At 45.4% G+C, this 20,437-nt stretch overlaps 1 protein-coding gene across 3 annotated transcripts in view; it reads left to right on the top strand.

Moving 5' to 3' along the window:
- The window catches only part of TNC (tenascin C), a 73,112-nt gene that overhangs the window by 25,549 nt on the left and 27,126 nt on the right, over positions 1-20,437 (top strand). For 2 of the 3 annotated variants that reach the window (XM_030286562.4, XM_072936557.1), the window contains 8 exons: positions 683-1,903; positions 3,188-3,451; positions 4,432-4,547; positions 4,628-4,784; positions 5,316-5,585; positions 6,878-7,063; positions 7,817-7,906; positions 9,045-9,308. In XM_030286562.4, coding sequence (XP_030142422.4) covers positions 683-1,903; positions 3,188-3,451; positions 4,432-4,547; positions 4,628-4,784; positions 5,316-5,585; positions 6,878-7,063; positions 7,817-7,906; positions 9,045-9,308 — 2,568 coding nt within the window. Of the gene's footprint in view, positions 1-682; positions 1,904-3,187; positions 3,452-4,431; positions 4,548-4,627; positions 4,785-5,315; positions 5,586-6,877; positions 7,064-7,816; positions 7,907-9,044; positions 9,309-18,478; positions 18,752-20,437 lie in introns of all 3 variants that reach the window. The other variant, XM_030286559.4, reaches the window with a different exon arrangement.

The following is a 20,437-nucleotide window of genomic DNA, read 5'->3' as shown; positions in this document are numbered from 1 at the left end:
GACATGGTAAATCTGTGTCGACGTTAAGATTAAAACTCACAGTCCGAGCTCTTGGCTCCACTTTCTGTCCCCTTGAGGAAGCTGCCAATGTAACCATTTTCGCTTCCAAGTTTTCTTTAGTAGAGACCAATAAAAATGCAGCAGGACATAAGGCAATAGACAAGAATAAATAGTTATAGAAGAGGGAAAAATTGTGTCTGTCTGGTTGATTTTTAAATTGAGAGACAGGGTTGGTCATATAAGAGAAGAAATACAAGTCTTCCTTGGAGCAATGTGTCCCTCTGAGCTCAGATCAGCCTCCTAGTTGCTGACACAGCTCATGACACAATGTCCTGCCTGACTTTTTGTGTTTTGGGGTGAATGGATGAATGATGTTCATGCCCTAATGAAGCAGTCAGGAAAGCTGCTCAGTCAGTGGGAGAGGACTTTGAGAAGGGAGGAGGAATGCTCAATTACCAAGTCGTTGGCAGGGGATCTTCCCTGTCATTACAGCGAATTAAAGCTTTCCTGGTAAAGGAAATCTAGCTGGAGAAAGAAAGAGAGTTTCTCATTTAAAAACTTTAGAAACCGATGTCCTGTAGGCAACTAGGAAAATCAGAGCCCTTTTGGGTTAAATGTGCCACGCTGGCCTAAGGGATCCTAGTGCCATTGGGGGTAATGAATTTTGGGATTGTTGGTACAGGTCGCCTGGACACCACACCCTATTGCAGCGGGCATGGCAACTACAGCATCGAGATCTGCGGCTGCATCTGCGAGCCCGGCTGGAAGGGCCCCAACTGCAGCCAGGCCTCGTGTCCCTCCGACTGCAACGACCAAGGCAAGTGCGTGGACGGGCTGTGCGTGTGCTTCGAGGGCTACACGGGCCCGGACTGCAGCCAGGAGCTCTGTGCCCAGGGCTGCGGCGCCCACGGGCGCTGCGTGGGAGGGCAATGCCTGTGCCACGAGGGCTTTGTGGGTGACGACTGCAGCGTGCCCCTGTGCCCCCACAACTGCCACGGCCGCGGGCGCTGCGTGGACAGCGAGTGCGTGTGCGATGAGGGCTACACCGGCGAGGACTGCAGCGAGCTCATCTGCCCCAACGACTGCTTCGACCGCGGGCGCTGCGTGAACGGCACCTGCTTCTGCGAGGAGGGCTTCACCGGCGAGGACTGCGGGGAGCTCACCTGCCCCAACGACTGCCACGGCAACGGGCGCTGCGAGAACGGGCTGTGCGTGTGCTACGAGGGCTTCGTGGGCGACGACTGCAGCGAGAGGAGGTGCCCCAACGACTGCCACAACCGCGGGCGCTGCGTGGGCGGGCGCTGCGTGTGCCACGAGGGGTACCTGGGTGAGGACTGTGCCGAGCTGCGGTGCCCCAATGACTGCAACAACCGTGGGCACTGCGAGAACGGGCAGTGCGTGTGCCACGAGGGGTTCATTGGGGAGGACTGTGGGGAGCTGCGCTGCCCCAATGACTGCCACAACCGCGGGCGCTGCGAGAACGGGCAGTGCGTGTGCCACGAGGGCTTCACCGGGGATGACTGCGGCCAGCTGCGGTGTCCCAGTGACTGCCACAACCGCGGGCTGTGTGTCAACGGGCAGTGCGTGTGCGATGAGGGGTACACAGGTGAGGACTGCGCCGAGCTGCGCTGCCCCAATGACTGCCACAACCGCGGGCGCTGCGTGGAGGGGCGCTGCGAGTGTGACAATGGCTTCATGGGTGATGACTGCGGAGAGCTGGCCTGCCCCAACAACTGCCACGGGCGTGGGCGCTGCGAGAACGGGCGCTGCGTGTGCCACGAGGGTTTCGTGGGCGAGGACTGCCGGGAACGCTCCTGCCCCAACGACTGCAACAACGCGGGGCGCTGCGTGGATGGGCGCTGTGTCTGCGAGGATGGCTACATCGGGGATGACTGCTCCGATGGTAGGTGCAGTGGCCCTCTGAACTGCTTCTCCTTGGGCCAGTCAACAGCCTTGGACATTTCACAAAGCTTTTCCATAGAGCTGGGCCCCGTTGCTGCTTTTCCAACATAGTCCAAACAGCAGGATCAGAGATGCAACAACACCAGTAGCTCTTGGCATCCTGAAATATCAGGGCTAAGTAGTGTAGCAGTTTCTGGTGACTTTTGGTGGTCACCAGTACAACAGGTAGCTGATGGTGTTGCAGTGCCTTTGTCACCTCCATTTCTGCTCCCACCACAATGTCACTGGTGCTGTAGCCAGCACTGGCTGGGATTTGTCACCATGACCCTTCAGTTTCTCACAGTACCTCTTGAGGCTAGAAAAATAAGCTGAAAGAATCTGTTCTAGCTAAGGAGAAAAGGGAAATGTTCCAGAGTCTTCTCCACATGTGTGTGTGTGTGTGTGTGTATTTATATATATATATATATATGCATATATGTAAGTGTGTATATATATATGGATGTGTGTATATTAGATCTCACAGAAGTTTAAAGGAAAATCATAGTATCAGCTAGAGTGGAAACTTAGCTATAAAGTCACATGCTTGGTTTCCCAGGACCACTGACTCTATGGAAATTGATAGAAAATTTTGGCAGCCTGATAATGACAGGCAATACACCATAAATGAGGTAGTTTTCTTTAGTAGATCCTGGGGGAGAAATTGTGAAACTAAATTTTGGTAATCAAAGAGTACTTTGGGGTTGGGAACACTATAAATGACAATGAATACCCTCTAAAAGAAATTCCCATTGTTCATCTCCTCCTTCTGGAAGGTGCCTAAATTCCACTTTATGATCTTGCACAGGCACATCTATTGCAAGTATTTACTCAAATAATAGTGTTTTATTTTACTTTGGAAAATCTGTGCAAATCCCAGGACTTCTAGCTCTACAATCACATGCTGCTGGCAGTTGAATTAAACATCTCAATCCTTTGGGATCCAGCTACAGCAGTCTTGTGCTGCAGCCATGAGAGAAGCAGCTGGAACACAGTCAGCCAGAGGTTGTGTGCAAGTGTGAGAGCAGAAATTGGCCCATGGCTTCTGGAAATGTCTGTAGTCTCCATCAGCTGAGCATTCCTTTTCTCGGCAGCTAATTTGTGGGACATACCTTCTCCATTCCCTGCGTGTGAGATGAGCCTTAGGAACCGCTCCTGGGAAAATGTGAAACTGGGCAAGTCATTATTTCCTGAGCCTTGAGAAATTCTTATAATTTTGGTTTGGCTTTTTTTTCCCCCCCATTCCCAGTGTCTCCTCCAACTGAGCTGACTGTGACCAACGTGACAGATAAAACTGTCAATCTGGAGTGGAAGCACGAGAACCTGGTCAACGAGTACCTCGTCACCTACGTCCCCACCAGCAGTGGGGGCTTGGACATGCAGTTCACCGTGCCAGGAAACCACACAGCTGCCACCATCCACGAGCTGGAGCCGGGCGTGGAGTACTTTATCCGTGTCTTTGCAATCCTGAAAAACAAGAAGAGTATTCCAGTCAGTGCCAGGGTAGCCACATGTGAGTTTAGTATTCCCTGTATTCATCCTTTTGTCTACTCCATTTGCATCTCTCTTTTAAGGATGCTGCTTATTTTGTATTTTCTGTTTCCACTTTGTATGTGTTGACTTGCATCCCTTTCTTGGGGGTATTTATTCTGCATTTTTTATTTTCAGTTCAGATGTATTGATTTACATTCCAGTTTTAAGATGTCATTTCTTTTGTATTTTCTACTTCCAATTCAAATGTTGGCCTAGAAAAAACAGCCTTCTGCACTTCCATTTTCTAGTTTTTTCCAATACCAGGGACTTTCTTAGAAGCACAGTTCACAAGCTCTTCTGCTCTCAATGTCTCTCAAGGGTCTTTGTGAATTGAAAATCTTGGCTTCTTTATTAAAATGCACATTTCTTTATTATAATGTACATTTCTTCATTATAATGTTCATTATAAAAAATCTGGTAATTCTTCCTGAGAAAAAAAATTTAAATGTAGCAGATGTACAAGAAATCACTTGAATTCAAAGTTTTTTGGTTAAAGTAGAGGTTATTATTTTTTGCATCTTTACTGTGATTTACTGTATCTAACCTTTTATCTGCCTGTCTATACTTCTGTTCATTTTCTTTTTGTTTTGTGCACATCACTGTCATATCTAAACATCCCAATAGCAAAAGGTGCTCTTTGATTTCTGTCACCAAGCTCATTTCTGGAGGGCTGGGGCAGGATTCAGCTTTCCTGACTTCCAAAGTCAACACGAGGCTTCATTCAAGAGGGCATAAAAAAGAGATTTCAAGGGTAAAATTCTTTTTTATTCTAAGGTGACATTTGACCAACTCAAGAAAGTCTCCCCAAAGTCACAATAACTGGATCTGAGGAGAGTTTAACGCCTCATCTGCAGATCCCCACTTGGCAGACATTTCTAGAAGTGGAAAGATGTCCTACCTCAGTGACCTATTTATGGGAATTTGCTGCTCATGTGAGAATATCCCTTTCTTCTGCCACAGATCTGCCTGCTCCAGAAGGTCTGAGATTCAAATCTGTTCGGGAAACATCCGTCCAGGTGGAGTGGGACCCTCTGAACTTCTCTTTTGATGGCTGGGAGCTGGTCTTCCATAACATGGTGAGGAAGCAGTTTCATGTATAGAGTGAAAAATCCTGGATTTATATGTTTGTACTCACTGAATGTCCAATGTGTTCCAGAAAAAGGATGATAATGGTGACATAACCAGCAGCTTGAAAAGGCCAGAGACATCCTACATGCAGCCAGGTTTGGCACCTGGGCAGCAGTACAATGTGTCCATCCATATAGTGAAGAACAACACCAGAGGACCAGGACTGTCCAAAGTCATCACCACAAGTAAGAACAACCTGTGTTTGGTCTGGTTTTAGTTGGCCACCAAAGAGAAATTAAAGCTCTACACTGTGAGTTAATAGGGGGAGAAAAGGAAATAGTGGAGTTGCTAATGAATACATGAGGAAAAAACAATTCCCTGTTTGAAGCAGAAGGGAAATTTATGTCCAGCTAGAAGGTAGCAGGCACTTTTATTCCTTTTTCAAGATGTACATCAGCATAAACTAGAATTTCTTACTAGAATTTGTTTCATCCTGGTCATATTTGCATGAAGAGTGTGTGAAGGTGGGGAAGCTCTCGGCGTTCCTGCTTGTCTTTCTTTGGGCATCTCCTGGTTTGAAGGAGTTTTGATGGATTTGCTTCTGATGGATTGAATCCATTTGGAATCTATAGGAACTAAAGGAAGAGTGTAAATGAGGATTTACTAATTTTAACTTTGTCCTGAATCACCAATTAAAAGCATAAGAATATGGGTGTTTTTCATGGCAAGATTTCTTTTTAAAGGTCATTTTCCCCTCTCTTTTTGCTTGGTGACAGAGCTTGATGCCCCCAGCCAGGTGGAGGCCAAAGACGTCACCGACACCACGGCTCTCATCACGTGGTCCAAACCCTTGGCTGAAGTTGAAGGTGTGGAGCTCACTTATGGCCCCAAGGACATTCCAGGGGACAGGACAACAATTGACCTCTCTGAAGATGAGAACCAATATTCCATTGGCAACCTGAGGCCACACACAGAGTACGAGGTGACGCTCGTCTCTCGTCGAGGGGACATGGAAAGTGACCCTGTGAAGGAAGTCTTTGTCACAGGTGAGGGGTTGGCAAGGTGCCACAGGGACCACCCATCCTCCTGTGCCGTTTATGTCTTGTTGCTGGAGTTGCTGATCAACACAAAATCAGTAGTTGCTGATCAACAACTACTCTGATATGTAAAAATCTGTGGCATTGTCCACAGATGTAGAAGTTAGGTTTATTATTTATAAGTTAGGTTTTATCAATTTTAAAATGCATTACCTGACTAACTGCTCAAAATTCTTACATGTGAGTTTAGTATATGGAGCACATACTCAAAACACCCCAAACAAAGAAACAAAAAACCCCAACCCAAAAAAAATGCACAACAATAGAAACCAACACCCTAATACCCTGCAAAAACCAAGAATCATGGTTGCTGATCAACACAAAATCAGCCCAGTTTTAGAGGTACATGGAAATAGAGAATAATTTCCTGTGCCTTTTATGCCATGGTGGCGCACCAAAATATTTAGACTCGACCCCCCCCCCCCAAGAATCTAAATGTATTTTAAAAATGGGAATTAGGTTATTGTGTCTTTTAGCATGTCTATCTGATGAGCTAAATATCTTCTGTAGTTCCTATTCCATCTTATTTCTCTTTGCCTAATTAGTTTAGAAGCAGAGAACTGTTTTTTTTTTTTTTCTTCTTCTTCAGTTCTGCAAATATTTCCTGCCATTCTTTTATAAATTTACTGTGCTCCTCAGTGATTCTGGGAATGTTTTTGGAAAGTGTGGGTCCTTTAGCGGGTTATCAAGGCTTGATGCATTCAGAGAGCTGCGAATTACATCCCTTTTCATCCTAAAATACAGTTGTTATTTTGGAGCAGGATTTGAGGCTACTGTAGGTGTGAAAAATGAAAGCTCATTGAATTTCTCTATAATATTCACCTTTTTTTGAGACTTAGAGTTCCTTCCAGGCATGAATGCAAAATGTTACTGAAGAGAAATTCTAGAGATGATCAGTTCTTTGCTCTTTTTTCCTTTTGAAAGCTGAGATAATTGCAAAGGAAAACAGTATTTTCATCCAAATACATTTTTCCCCAAACCTGTTTTGTAATAAAAACTAATTACTGCAAGTGAAAATGTTATTTTTGTCACAGGAGATAGAAGTTAAATTTCTTGAACTGAAGCTGGTGAACTCTGCTTTTCATGCTAGAAAACCTCTGCTTTTTGTAGTTAAGCCATAACAGGATTATGTGAGAGGAAGCTTTATGGGTCATTTCACCTTCTAAAAAGCCCTGTCACAAGAGACTGCTGTCAGAAGAGAAATATTCCTAATTATTTATTTATTGCTTGGTTGATTCCAGACCTGGATGCTCCAAGGAACCTGAAGCGGGTGTCCCAGACTGACAGCAGCATCACCCTGGAGTGGAAGAACAGCCACGCCAATGTCGATAATTACCGAATTAAGTTTGCCCCCATCTCTGGTGGGGACCACATGGAGATCACAGTGCCCAAGGGCAACCAGGCCACAACCAGAGCTACACTCACAGGTAGGGGAATGGAGAGACTGTCACTAATGTCACATTGTTTTTGTCACCCCAGGGCACAGGACATGGAGAAAAAATGTGCTTTTGGGCACTATACATTAGAGGTGAAAACAAATTTGAGTTATCTCAAGCACATTTTTTTGGGACAGGAAGTTACAAATTTGAAATTAGATGAGATATTAAGAAGGAATTGTTCCATGGGAGGGTGGGGAGGCCCTGGCACAGAATGCCCAGAGAAGCTGTGGCTGCCCCTGGATCCCTGGAAGTGTCCAAGGCCAGGCTGAACAGGGCTTGGAGCAGTCAGGGACAGTGGAAGGTGTCCCTGCCATGGCAGGGGGACAAACAAGATGATCTTTAATGTCCCTTCCAGCCCATACAATTCCATGATTTTATAATTTGAGTAGACCAAATTGAATTGAAAGCCAAGTGAAATGGATTTCCAGCCAGCAGAAGATATGTAACCATTTCACTTCCACATACATCCCTGAATCCAACGAATCAGTTCCCCTAATTCTAAGCAATTTTGTGGAAGTGGCTTCACATCCTGAGCTCAAAAGGCATTTTCATGTGCTAGGGGTGGTATTCACTGGTGCCAGTCTGCAGCTTGTCAGCTGGAGAGTCAACAGAAACCTCAATTCTCTGCAGAGAGGAAAGCAGATCTCTTACTTTGCATCCATTCAGCCTTGCTTATTCCAACAAATGCATGCAGGCATATTCCATGGACAGGAACTCACATTTCTTCTCCTCATCTCGTAGGTTTGAGGCCTGGAACTGAATATGGCATTGGAGTGACAGCAGTGAGGAACGACAGGGAAAGTGCGCCTGCTACCATCAATGCTGGCACTGGTGAGTGTCCTGATCCCATTTGAGCTCTGCAGGAGGCAACTCAGGTGGAGCCACTCCTTCATTTCTTCATTTCATTCTGCTATGTTACCCCTCAAGGAAGAGAAAAACAATTCCCACAAAGGTCATAACCTCTGAATCTGACTTCTTTTTCCTGTTTCTCTTAATGTTCTGGGAGTTTCATCTCCAGGTCAGCTCCCTAATGATAATAATGCTTGCACTGATCTCTCTGGCCATCCTCCTCTATCTGTGAGGGTTTCTGGCAGGAATGGTGGTGGCCAAAATGTTGATGTGACAAAGAGAGGTTGCAGTACTCCTGACTCGCCTTCCAATGCAAAATTTTTCACCCTTTTCCCAGCTGAATTATCTGAAGACTTTATTTCTGCCTCTCAAGTATAACGGGGGAAATTTGTTTTAGTTTTGTCTGTAAAGGAGAACATCATCATCCTCAACCGATTTCAAAAGGTCTCCTGGTTTGAAAAGCAAAACCAGTGAGAGGCTCTAAGTCAGAAGTACAATTTATTAGGAAAAGGGAACAAAGAACCAAATACATACAATAGCACAGAAGAAGAACCACTGACAGAGTCAGAGACACAACCTGACACTCGCTGGCTGGGGCGGTGGTAGCAGATATGGCTCTGTCCAAGCAGTGCTCCTGTAGACTGATGGAGTTTCCCTCTGGAGGTCCAGTGCAGAGAAGGTCTCAGCTGTTCCTCTTGGAAGAGGGGATCTCCTTGCTGTCTGCACAGCCCCGCTGATATCCTTGATGGCATCGTTTGGCTCCTCCCTCTGGGCAGAGCATCTCACAATAGAACGCTGGGATCTTCTCAGTCCTGTGGCTAAAAGAACAGCTCCTCCTGGAGGGGCTTATCTCTGAGTCACGAGATAAGGAAAAAAAAAGGGATTGCAGCTCGAGGTGGAGGGGCTTATCTCTGAGTCACGAGATAAGGAAAAAAAAAGGGATTGCAGCTCGAGGTGGAAATGGAATACACCCCAATATTACAACCTAGGACAAAAGGTCCTAAAGGTGGGCAGACCCACCTGCCAGACCCCCAGTGGAGATGTTCCTCTACAGATGCCTGAAAAACTCTCTCAGAGCCATTCAGAGACACCTCAAGTTTGCTTGTTTTTCACCCTGTAGATCTTGATAACCCCAAGGACTTGGAAGTCAGCGAGCCCACTGAGACCACCTTGTCCCTGCGCTGGAGAAGGCCGGTGGCCAAGTTTGACCACTACCGCCTGGTTTCCACCAGTCCCTCCGGGAAGAAGAGCGAGGTGGAGATCCCTGTGGACAGCACCTCCTTCCTGCTGCGGGGGCTGGAGCCAGGCACCGAGTACACCATCAGCCTGCTGGCAGAGAAGGGACGGCACAAAAGCAAACCCACCACTGTCAAGGGCTCCACGGGTGAGTGACAGCTTTTGGTGGTCACTGGGCAAGGATTAGCCCAGGGATAACTTCAGCTGATTTCCTGATGCATATCTGGGGAGCCTCCTGCACAGCAGACAGCTCTGCCCGTGTCAGAGAGTGAAGGATAGCTCTGTATGTCCCTCCCTGCTGTGCTCACCTCATGCTCCCAATGATTTCTTGCTCATTCTTTGAGAGGCCTCACAAAGAGCTCATCCACGGGTCCTGCATGGATGTAGAACTCGTTCTTTGCTTTAGGTGAGGCTGAGTATTTTTGTACATCATGTCTTTTAACATGTTTTGCTTTCTACAGCCAAAAACCTAAGAGGAAGAGCAACCAGAATGTGTTTAACTTTGTTTGTTCCTGCCTAATTTATTATCTTCACAGCAGGCCATCATCCCTCAGCAGGGCCAATGAGGCTCTTACGTTGCCTTATTTCAGTTTTCTCATCCAAAAATGTTCCTTTCCCATTCTGGTCCAAGCCACCATTTCCACTGGGTACTGTGACTTATATTTGTCTGTTTCTGCCATCTCCATTTGTGCACACCACTCCCTCTGACCAGTATCAGATGACTTCTTGAACAAGGTTTTATCCTTTGTGAAACATTGTGAGCCAAGGTTTGTTGCATAGGGAATTATATCTCAATATAGAACACAAATAAATCCTGAATCTTTAGGTTTCTTAGCCTAAATCCTGTAAGGCAAAGCCTTAACTGCTCTAAGCAAGCAGAGATGCTGAAATCACATCAGCTGGGCTACAGTTGGAAACCATCAGTCCATAACAAGTTGTTTGATGCCTAAGTCAGGCCTGTGTCCAGTGCAGAGAAAAACTGGGAAGCCCTGAGGCACATACAGAAAAAAGGAAGCTGTAGGTTTGTGTGGCAGGTGTGAGCAAGCTTCAATTTTCCAACTCTCTCTGTTGGAAGACTGAGAGGTTTCAAGGAAGTCTGCAGAGCTGGTGAAGAGGCAGAAACAATGTGCTGTGGAATCTCACAGCCTGGTTGTCTTTCCAGCACCAGCTTCCAAAGCTTCACAAGGTGCCTTCTTTTTCCTCATTTTCCCCTTTTTTTTTTTTTTTTTTTTTTTTCCCACTTTAGAAATACCTTCGTCTGGCTGCTGTATTTATTTTACATCTTTACTCAGAGCACCAGTAAACACAGAGGGCTCTGCAGTGGGCTCCTGGGAGCAGCAGTTGACATAACCTGGCTCTGTGACCTTTCTCCTGGGTAGGAATGGACAAATCCAAACACAGAGCACAGGGAGCAGAAATTCTCTGGAAGCCTGGGCGGTACAAGACAAGTGGTCTCTTCAGTTTGCTTTTCCATCTGCCCTCAAGACACTTCTCTTTATCCACGTTCCAGCACTTGGGAGGTCCCAAGTCCTCAGGCTAAAGCCAAACAATCTTGTTTTGCCCTCTCTTGTGGAGGAAATCTGAAACATTCAGAACTCATGAACCTAGAGCAAAGGACACATCACAAAATCTTCCACAATACAGGATGGAAGCCACTGTTGCTTCTGTATCTTCACAGGGATGAAGTGCAGCTCAAGTGACAAAGTCTTTTTTAACTGATGTCCCTGATCTTGCACTCAAGGGATGGCAAAGATAATAGGGTGAAGTTTGCTAAATTTTGCTGAAAAGGAAAGGCTGAATATTTCACATTTCTATTTACTTGTTTGTCTCCTGTAGCTCCATGTAGTGTTACCCTAATGCAATGCAACCTCAATGCAAGCATTGAGTCCTGACCCAGAGGAGCTCCCTGAAATAAGTTTTTTTGCTCCAGAGGCTTCAGGAATGCAGGAGAATTCCATGAGGGACTTCGTGGTCCTAAGGGGACAGACCACACAGCTTTAGTGTCTCGTGGTGTGTGAATACAGGAACCCACAGCAGTTTTGTGCTGGAGTACATGGAAGTGTCTCCAAACCAACACTTCTATAAAACCAAGGTGTGTGCATTGGCTGGAGAGCAGCACTCTGCTCCTCTGGAAGCTGTGCCTACCACAGGAAACTCCTTTCTGTTATTAGTGAAGGTATCACCAGGGTCCCACCTGCCATTGCATGAAGGTTTGACTCAGAAATTAAAGATAATGAGCCATTTTACTCCTTGGAGAGACCTTGCCTTGAGCATGTCCCAGCAGATGAGCAGCTCATCTGTAGGGTGAGCACGTAGCCCAGCTCTGAGCAGCCCAGCACTCAGACTGCAGCTTTGTTCTCTCCTGCTTTGCCTCTGGAACCCTGCCTGCAGAGCACAATGTGGGGCCTGGAGCAGGATGGATGGCAATACATCAGGCATGAGAGGCCTGGGGAGATAAATGAGTGAGCATTAGAGAAACCAAGAGCCAAGCCCAAATTCCTCTGCTGAAGGACCCAGACTGTGCAGCAACTGTTGATGAATGGTGGATGTGATACTGTCTTGCCTCTGGAAGTGAGTTTGTACAGCAGAACACGGCTTGGAGAAGTGACTTTTCCATTCTGCTGAGTGTTTTTCACAAGATTTATGCTGTTTACCAAAGGCCCTTGTCCGTGGTGTGCGTCAGCCCCTCTTCCTCTCCTGGCTTCTCCAAGGCTCAGATTGCGCCACCCTTTTTTACACAAACTCAAAGAAACATTAGCAAGAATGATGAGGTGAGCCAGTTCCATGGGAAAGTGCAGTGCTGAGCACTGGGAAACTAAATTTGCCAGGGAAGATTGTCCATTTGTTCAGCTGGCTCCTCCTCTGAGAGCACCTGGCTCCTGAGTTCAAGAGGAAGGTTTTTAGAGATAGCTACTCCATTTCTAGAGTGTTTCTGGCTTGTGATGTGCTGCAGTGGTTTCTTCATGAAATTATGAGGTGCACAGGCACTGCAAACCCTATTTAATCAGCTGATGAAGAGAGGGGGAAGTGGTTTGGCCAAAAAGAAAACCTTGCTGGGTCATCCTGTCTCTCACAGGAGATTGGAAAAGTGGCTGAGAACACCTCTTGAGGAATAATTTAAAATCCCAGATTCAGAAGCAAGAAGTAATACAGAATACTTCTTGCTCTATCCCAAGGAGTTGGGGAAATGTCACAAGCATCCTTTTTAGTAAAACCACCAGAGAAACAGTCCAGTGGCATTCCTCAAAAGGCCAACACCACATCACAGACATATCCAGGCCAGGCTCAGCCTGGAGATTTTGCCAGGAGATATTGAGCTAACTCCTAAACTGACAGTAAGAAGAATTCCAGCCTGGGAAGGAGTGTATGTTTGTTATCCATCCAGGGTCCCTTTTACACAGCTTCAATCTCTGCTCATGCATCTCACCACCTGTGAATCATTCTCTGGCTGTCACCCACCCACCTGAACCTCCCAGAGCTCTCTTTTTTTTCTGCCCATCTCTTCCCCTCATTGTTAAATCAAGTGTTTGAGCTCCACCACTCTCTTTATTCTACAGTTTGATTGTTTTCCAAATTTTCCATTATCTGTTACAGCATTCTGCCTGCTAAACAAAGAACACTGATATTTCTGTGGCATCAGAGTATTTTCCATATATTCATATAATTTAAATTTGTCCATCTCCTTTTTGTACACAAAGCCACATATTCCCCTGATACACATTAATTGAATGTGGGATATATGAGTGTTAATATCTGTGCTAGAGGAAAACAATTCTTTCTCACACACAAATTCATTTGTGGAGTCATTAAGTCCAAGGTAATATTCAGAATTACATTCCCTATGTTCCATGGAACAACATGTACCTGGCAACCTCCACGTAGCTCCCAAAGTCGGCACAATAAAATAAATCCACTTGTGAATCCAGCAAATTTCTGGATTCAAATCTCACACATGTGGCTGGTCCCTCAGGTTTTTGATAATATACTTGAACTGCCACTGCATTTTCCACCTAGATTGGAGCAACCAAATCCTCGTGTGGCTGTGCTAGAAGAGGCAGGGATGTGGAAGAAATGTGGGGTGGTCAGGGAAAATTAGAGGCCAGTTTTTGTGATCTTACTCAGGGCTCTCTCACACACCCTCAGTACATCAGCAGTGTAATGCCACCCTAATTTTATGTTGCCTCTTGTATTTTTGAACATTTTATCTTCAGTTTCCAGTTCAGGGTTCAGTTTCCCAGGGGGAGCTGTCCCTGCAGGATGCACTGCTGCCCTCTCCTCCCCACTGGGCTGCCCACTCTTGTCTTCAGCAAAGCCCAGCCACCCTGTGCCTGTTAAATGAACAACTTTTAGACTAAACAAATGCCAGCGCTCCTGATGCTGTAATTTTTTGCCTGTTCCCAGAATAAGAAAGATTTGCTTGGCACCTGCTGATGCACAAGCAGCTGGGAGCTGCAGAATGGTTCCAAACCTTCCTGCTTTGTTCCACGGGCTCAGCAGCCCTGGAGCAGCCAGTGCTGACAGTGGTTTACTGGCCAAGAGGGGATGATGGCAGGGGTGAGCATTGTAGCTGTGCTGGTGTGATGGAAACATGGCTATCTCCAGGTTGCAGCATGAAATGGGGATGAAAAATTAAACTCTACAATTTTAATAAAGATTTGTAGGGAATGGGTATGTTTATTTACAGCGCTGTGGACGCACTGTGGGGACTCATTGCTCTTTAATGGACATGCACACTTTTGAGAACTTTTGATCTTTTTTTATTAATTTCTATATGCATAGAATTTTACAGTAGGTTCATGCATATTTATTCTGCTGATTTCACATTATACTTATAGCTAGTTATACTTGTACTCAGTTTTTGTCAGAAAGTACAGAAAGAACTCTTGGGTTACTCTGCCCTGTCTGTTTCAAGGTCTGAAGAGTCTTTTTTATTTCTACCTTTTAGTGTGGAAATTTGCATTCTTTTTCTTAGCTGGGGTAGTTTTGCTAGGGCTAGACTAAACAGCATATTTAATAAGTTCAAAGTGGCACATTTTACCCAGATTTAAATGGATTTCTACTCTGTTAAATTTTTACTCTGTCTCAAGCATAGGCAGAGCCTGCTCAGATCATGTCTGGGGTGACTTAAGGGCAGTTCTTACCTAAATCAAGAATATCAATGTCATATGTAAATACAAAGAGTTATATTATATAGAAATATGAATCAGTCTTTGCTTTGCAGGTTTCTCTCCTTCCCAGAGGTGAGCAGAAAACTCACACTGTGAAAACAATGTTTTCACACCTGTAGTTGACCTGAGAGCATATTTACAAGATAACATTTCTGCATCTATTTGAAAACATTTGTAATTGATTTTGCTCCTCTGAAAATGTATTTCTTTGTGATGAATGTGTGAATTTGGAGACATGTAATGAATCCTGAGTACATATTTGTGCTGAGCTGCTGGATGGTGCTGGATGACTTGCTTTCTCTTATTGAATGCAAGTGGAGCATGAAAGCAAGGAAGTCACCGAGGTGTGAAATGATGTGGGTTCCCACTAATGAGGAGATAATTCTGCATGTCAGAGAAATCCCCTGCCTGGTGTCTTGTGGCTGGGATCAGAAACACGTTGCTTGTGACCTCCACAGCTCTCAGATTTCCAGAATCTGACAGTTCTACAGGGTATATCCATAGATCATTCAGCATGTTGAAAGCCAGGCCTTTCCCCTTTCCATTCCTGGATCTCCTATAAGAAATACTTTTAAAGCTCTTTCTATCCTAGTGTTCATGCAAGAAGGTGTGTCCCCTCCACTTTCTTCTGCATGTATCACAATGGAGAACTTCTCCAAGCCTGTTTTTGGTAGGATATGAGGAGCTTTAGCATGTTTCTGCTGTGATTTCTCAGCCTGGGTTTGGATGTGTTTGTGATTTTTGGCATGAATTCCCTTCATGGTTTGTATCAGGAGTATTCACTGATGGTGTAGGAAAAGGGCATGTTTGGATACTCAGGGTTCCAATGTGATGTAAATGAGCAAAGTTCTTTGGAAGTAATCAAAGAGAACTGATTTCCATCAGCTGAGGATGTGCCAGCTCCCTGCTGGAAGCATCCCAGCTCATCTCTGCTGGTTGGTTGCTGCTGCTCAGGGTGGCTCTGTGAGAACCAGGCTGGGTGTGCTGATGCTCCCTTTGCTCGAGGCCTGGACTCAGTCTCCAAAACCAGGACAACTCCTCTGTTTGCTTTGTTTCCAGAGCTCCCAATGCACAGCCCACAGAGTGTGTTAGAGCAGGTGTTAGCCGTTGTTTGGAGGGTTATTATCAGGAAATTTTTGCACTTTTTAGCACTTCTGGTCACCACATCTGGACAATCAATCAGTGAAACACGATTTGATCCTCCCCAGCTCACTTATTTAACATCCCCCAGCCCTGAACCTCCTGCTCTGCTTTTAGTGCCTCCTCACCTGCCCAGCCCAGAGCCACTGGGGCTCTTCATGACCTTAACATAACCCACAGGACTTCCAGTAGTTTCACCCTGTCCTGAGCAGCACAAGATGAGGTATTTGATTAGTTCCCTATCACTCTGAAAGGCCTGTCCATTTTAGACAGAGCACAGGAAATATTTCTGCTGCAAAATCTTTGAGAAACAGGACTTCCCAATCTCCCAGCTAGCAAACAATTCTAGATTAACCTCTGTGGAACTACTCAAAGCCAGCTCTCTTGATCCCTGGAAGTTCTAGCTGCTGTAGGTATTTCCCATGGATTCACAGCCACGTGTTCCTTTTCTGCTTCAAAGTCCAGAGCTCCATTTCCATATGGCTTTGGTACGGATTTTAGGCTTTGTGAGTGATGCTTTTCCTCTTGGCTGGTTTATTCTAACTTTTGCATGGGATGAAACTCTTTCAGCTACGGAATGAGAGCCTCGGGTGGTGCAGCATGGACAATGCCCCATGCAGTTTGGAAGGTGATGCAGCATCAAATCTCTTTTCAAATTGCATGCAAAGAGAGACGTTGATGCATCTGCTGCCGATAAGGGATGTGGGAGCACAGAGATGCTGCATGTGCTTGTCTGGATTGTGCTTAAACACAGGAGGAGTTTGGCATGGGAGTGGTGCTGTCAGAGAAAAAAAAAGATTGTGACACCTTTCCAAACATTCCTACCTCTTACCCCTGTTCCATGAATTTCATGAGGTGACAGGGCTGAGCTCAATAATGACCAAAGTACCAGGTGTGAGCTCAGGTCTGGAGACTTAAGGACTGTGCTTGTCCATCCCTCAAAACCAAACTCCCAACACGAGGTAAACTACTTATGTAGAGACACAAATATTGTTTCACAAGCCAGAACAGTCTCACCTCTCCATGGTTTGCTCTCTCTGATGTTGTTTGTTTGGGATTTTTTAAATAAGAAACAACATCCCTTGATCTTTACCGTGACGCTGTGGTTGCTTTGTCATCTGTGTTGGGTGCTGGATGGCTGAGGATTTTGGAGCTCCCCAGCAATCCTGTTTGGTGCATGATTCCACAGGAGAACCCCTTGGTCCCGGGAGAGCATGAGAGGGTTGTTTGCTTTTCTGTCTCTGACATGCATGAGAAACAAATGGCAGGAAAAGTGGCTCTGCATCGTGGAGGAGAATGAAACTGAGCATTTTCAGAGGAATCAGAATTGCTTTCAACCTGTGATGGCTCCTGCATTACTTGTTATAACCAAGCTTGTATTTAAAATATTTAACTTCACTGTAACTTTAGTTTCACTTTCATTTTAAGGAAGTATATTTGTTTTATTTGTTTCTGTTGCCACCAACAGATCGTGATCTCTGATACAGCCAGTGCCCTTCCTGTTCTGCTTTCTCTTTTTCAGATAACACTCCTATTTTGACACAACTCCTATTTTACCTCAATGAATCTCCTTTCTGTTCCTGATAAAGGAAGACAGCTCTGGATTAATGCATTTCTTTTATTGTTGTTGAACATCATCATCATGTCATAAACAGTCTCTTTCCTTCTAACAGGATGGGAAAAGTTCAACAGAACTTCTGTTCCTCAATAGCAGCAATTTACTGACTTATGAATGAATTTTACTGAAGGTCATGATTATCTATGAGCACTCAACCTCTGAAATTCCAGCCCCAGCTGCCTGCCTAAGGCTTTGAGCAGTCATGCAACAATCACTCTGGTTTTACTGGGAGAAACTCCATATGAGTGATGCTGCTGAACCCGAATTTCATTTATTCCAAGGCCCCCTTAACTACTGTATAAAAATATGCATAAAGATGAAGTTTACAACTGACAAATTACATTTCGCTTCATGCAACATCTCTTATGAGTTCTCAGTCATGGCAACATCTCTTATGAATTTCAGTCATGCAGAATGGGATTATTCAGAGACACTCTGTTCTTACTCTAACACTTATGTGCAACAATTCAAATAAATCAAAAGGGTGCTAGAAAATCCTCCCAGGCCACAGGTCAGTGATAGAGCACACAGGAGTTTCCAGGTAGAAAACCAGGCAGTGCTCTCTTATTTTTCCCTCTGTTAATATTAAGGAATCAGTTGTATCTCCTTTGTAACAAAGAAATTTCTATTCTTGCTGAGCAAATGACCTCAACTTTCAGATTTAACAGCAGAGTTACCTCTGATGGCTCCCAGCTTCCTTGGCTACCCCTGTGGGGGTTTGCAAGAATGTTAATTTCTGTGAGTGAACATTTTGATTTTAGATTAATATCAGTAACTCTGAAAGTCCTGTCTACACCAACAGGAAGGGTCTGTGGGTAGAATAATGTGACAAAAGAAGAAAAATCCATTAAAGACATGCAGACATGGAGACATTTTTCTCTTTGTTGTTTTGTATTAGAAATAGTTTGGAAGCTGAAGCAGCATCCTTCAAGTGGATGCAATTAAAAGCATAAATATCTGAATCCCAACTACTTTAAACTGTACCCTTTCCTACCCTTACAACACAGTTACTTCAGAATGGCACTGAAGTCGTTTCACAACTCAGTGTATCACACTGAGTAAAGTTGTCACAGTAATACCTACTTATCTCATAGAGAGTTGTGATTAATGTTGATAAAACACTTATAGCTGTAAGATTCTCTCTGAGCTGCTTTCTGTGGGCAGCCTCTAAATATTTATTAATTATTAGAGTCCTTCCCTGACTGTTCTGTTTTGCCATGTCTCCAAAGAGGCTCTATTGAAATTATCTGAGGCAGTAAGAAGTTATCTGACAGTGTAAATGTAGGGCAGTGGGGGAGCATCTTTGTGGCCTTGATTAAACCTCATTAAATAATCCAGCATCAGCACCCCTCTGCAACCCAAGTAACAGATTGACTCTCTGTCCTTATCCAGAGGAGGAACCTGAGCTGGGGGAATTATCAGTGTCAGAGCCTGGCTGGGATGGTTTCCAGCTCACCTGGACAGCAGCCGACGGCGCCTATGAGAACTTTGTCCTCCAGGTGCAGGAGTCTGGCAAGCCCGAGGAGACCCGAAATGTCACAGTCCCGGGGACACAGAGCTCTGTGAATGTCACCGGCCTCAAGGCCAACACTTCTTACACCATCACCCTTCAGGGGGTCACTCGGGGCTACAGGAGCAAGCCCCTTTCTCTTGAGACTGCCACAGGTACCTTTCCTGCAGCCCCACGTTCTTGCTGACAGAGATGTCAGCCGGAGCTCCTGCGAGTGCTGGGCAAATCCTGCTCACTGGGGCAGCCTTGCACAGGTGCCCTGAGCTCCTTAAAGCTTGGCTGAACATCTCTGGCATGGCAATGCCTCGTGGTCAGGCTTCCCAGCCAGAGTTTCAGTGCCCTTCCCTCCTTGCTTTCCCCCACCCCGCCTCAGAACAGCTTTTTTTTTGTTCCCTTTCCTCACTTACATGGCTGACACTAACAGGAAAACCCAGCTGGATGTTGTACCTGCTTGGGAAAGGCCAGGTTGCCAGGTAAAATGATAAAAATCTTTCATTTATTAGCCCAGATACTCAAAGCCTGCGAGTTTTTACCCTTCAGAAGCTGCCTCTGAAATTCTGCAGTAGCATCTGTGTGAATTCAGACTCAGAGTGGTAAAGCTGTGTGTACCTGACTCAGGGCAAGGACAAACACTTTCCATATGTTCTCATATAGGAAAGAACATAAATTAATTCCTAATAAGACAAATAAAAAACATTAAGCCATATAAGATCATGAAACACTCTGGCCTGAAAAAGATATAATTCAAAAGATCAAATTCAACAGAACTACCCTGGGATAAAACTGCCCTGAAAGGAGGCAGGTGAGCTCTCTGCTATCTGGAGTTTGCATGAAGCTCATCAAGGGCCCCAGAATAATTTTCTGGCTGATCCTGTGAAACGCATCAGTTTGAAGTAAGAGCTTATCACAGGCTTTGACCGTGAGAGATAAATGTATATTTACATCTCTGCTCTGTAGCTCTCTGATGCTCCCAGGTGTTACGATAACTGTAATGAACAGTGTGAATTAATTGGCACTAAAGGGGCACCAGTGGCCTTTCCCTCAGACAATTTCTTGCAGACAATTTCTGCTGCCTCTGGGCTCCCCTCCAGCCCTTTCCGACCTCCTGTCTCTGTGAGATAGCCAGAGCTGGCTCATGCCAGGCTCCCCCAAGCACACAGCACCCAGCACAGAAAGGGATGAAAGCACCTGTGAGAACTAATCAGAATTAAAGCATGAAGTGCAGCAGAGCTTGCTTCTTTCTGTAGTGCTTCGAGCAGCCTGGCTTGGGCAGGAATGCCTGTGCTGTGTCCCAGTGAAAGTGCTGAGCTTTCAGAGTCCTCCCCAGGAGCTGGGAGCAGATGCCCGTGGAGAACAGAGCAATGTGCTGGACAAAGAGACAAAGCAGGAAACACATCATGGGTGTCCTGCCTCAATATGCAATCTGCTCCCTTCCTTTACCCTCGTGAAAGCAGCAGAAAATGCCCTGCTGAGGGTTTCCTTTCCCTTTCTGGGTCAAGCTCAGCACCCGGCTTTTCAAAATCTTCCCTTCTGGGGACTTCCAATTGTTAAAAAATATCTGAACCTTCCTGTAACGCTACGGGGATGTCTGCAGAGAGGAAGAAACCCCAAGGCATCTCTCCCTGTTTTGCATTTTGGCTCCAGCTCCAAAATTACAAGCCAGCTTTCACAGACTTAAGCTGAAAGGGAAAGTAGAAGAGTAAACAAAGCACAAGATTTTCCTTTGGATAAAGCAACAGCTTTGCTTTTAGCTTCTCCTGAAACTGGAAGCTATCTTTTCCAAATGCCCCGGGGGCATTGAAGAAACTCCTTTTGCATCTGCTTTCACGCCCAGGCCTCAA

The sequence above is a fragment of the Taeniopygia guttata genome, chromosome 17 (genome assembly GCF_048771995.1).
Source record: "Taeniopygia guttata chromosome 17, bTaeGut7.mat, whole genome shotgun sequence".
NCBI lineage: Eukaryota > Metazoa > Chordata > Aves > Passeriformes > Estrildidae > Taeniopygia > Taeniopygia guttata.
This window is presented reverse-complemented; position numbering and strand designations above follow the sequence as displayed.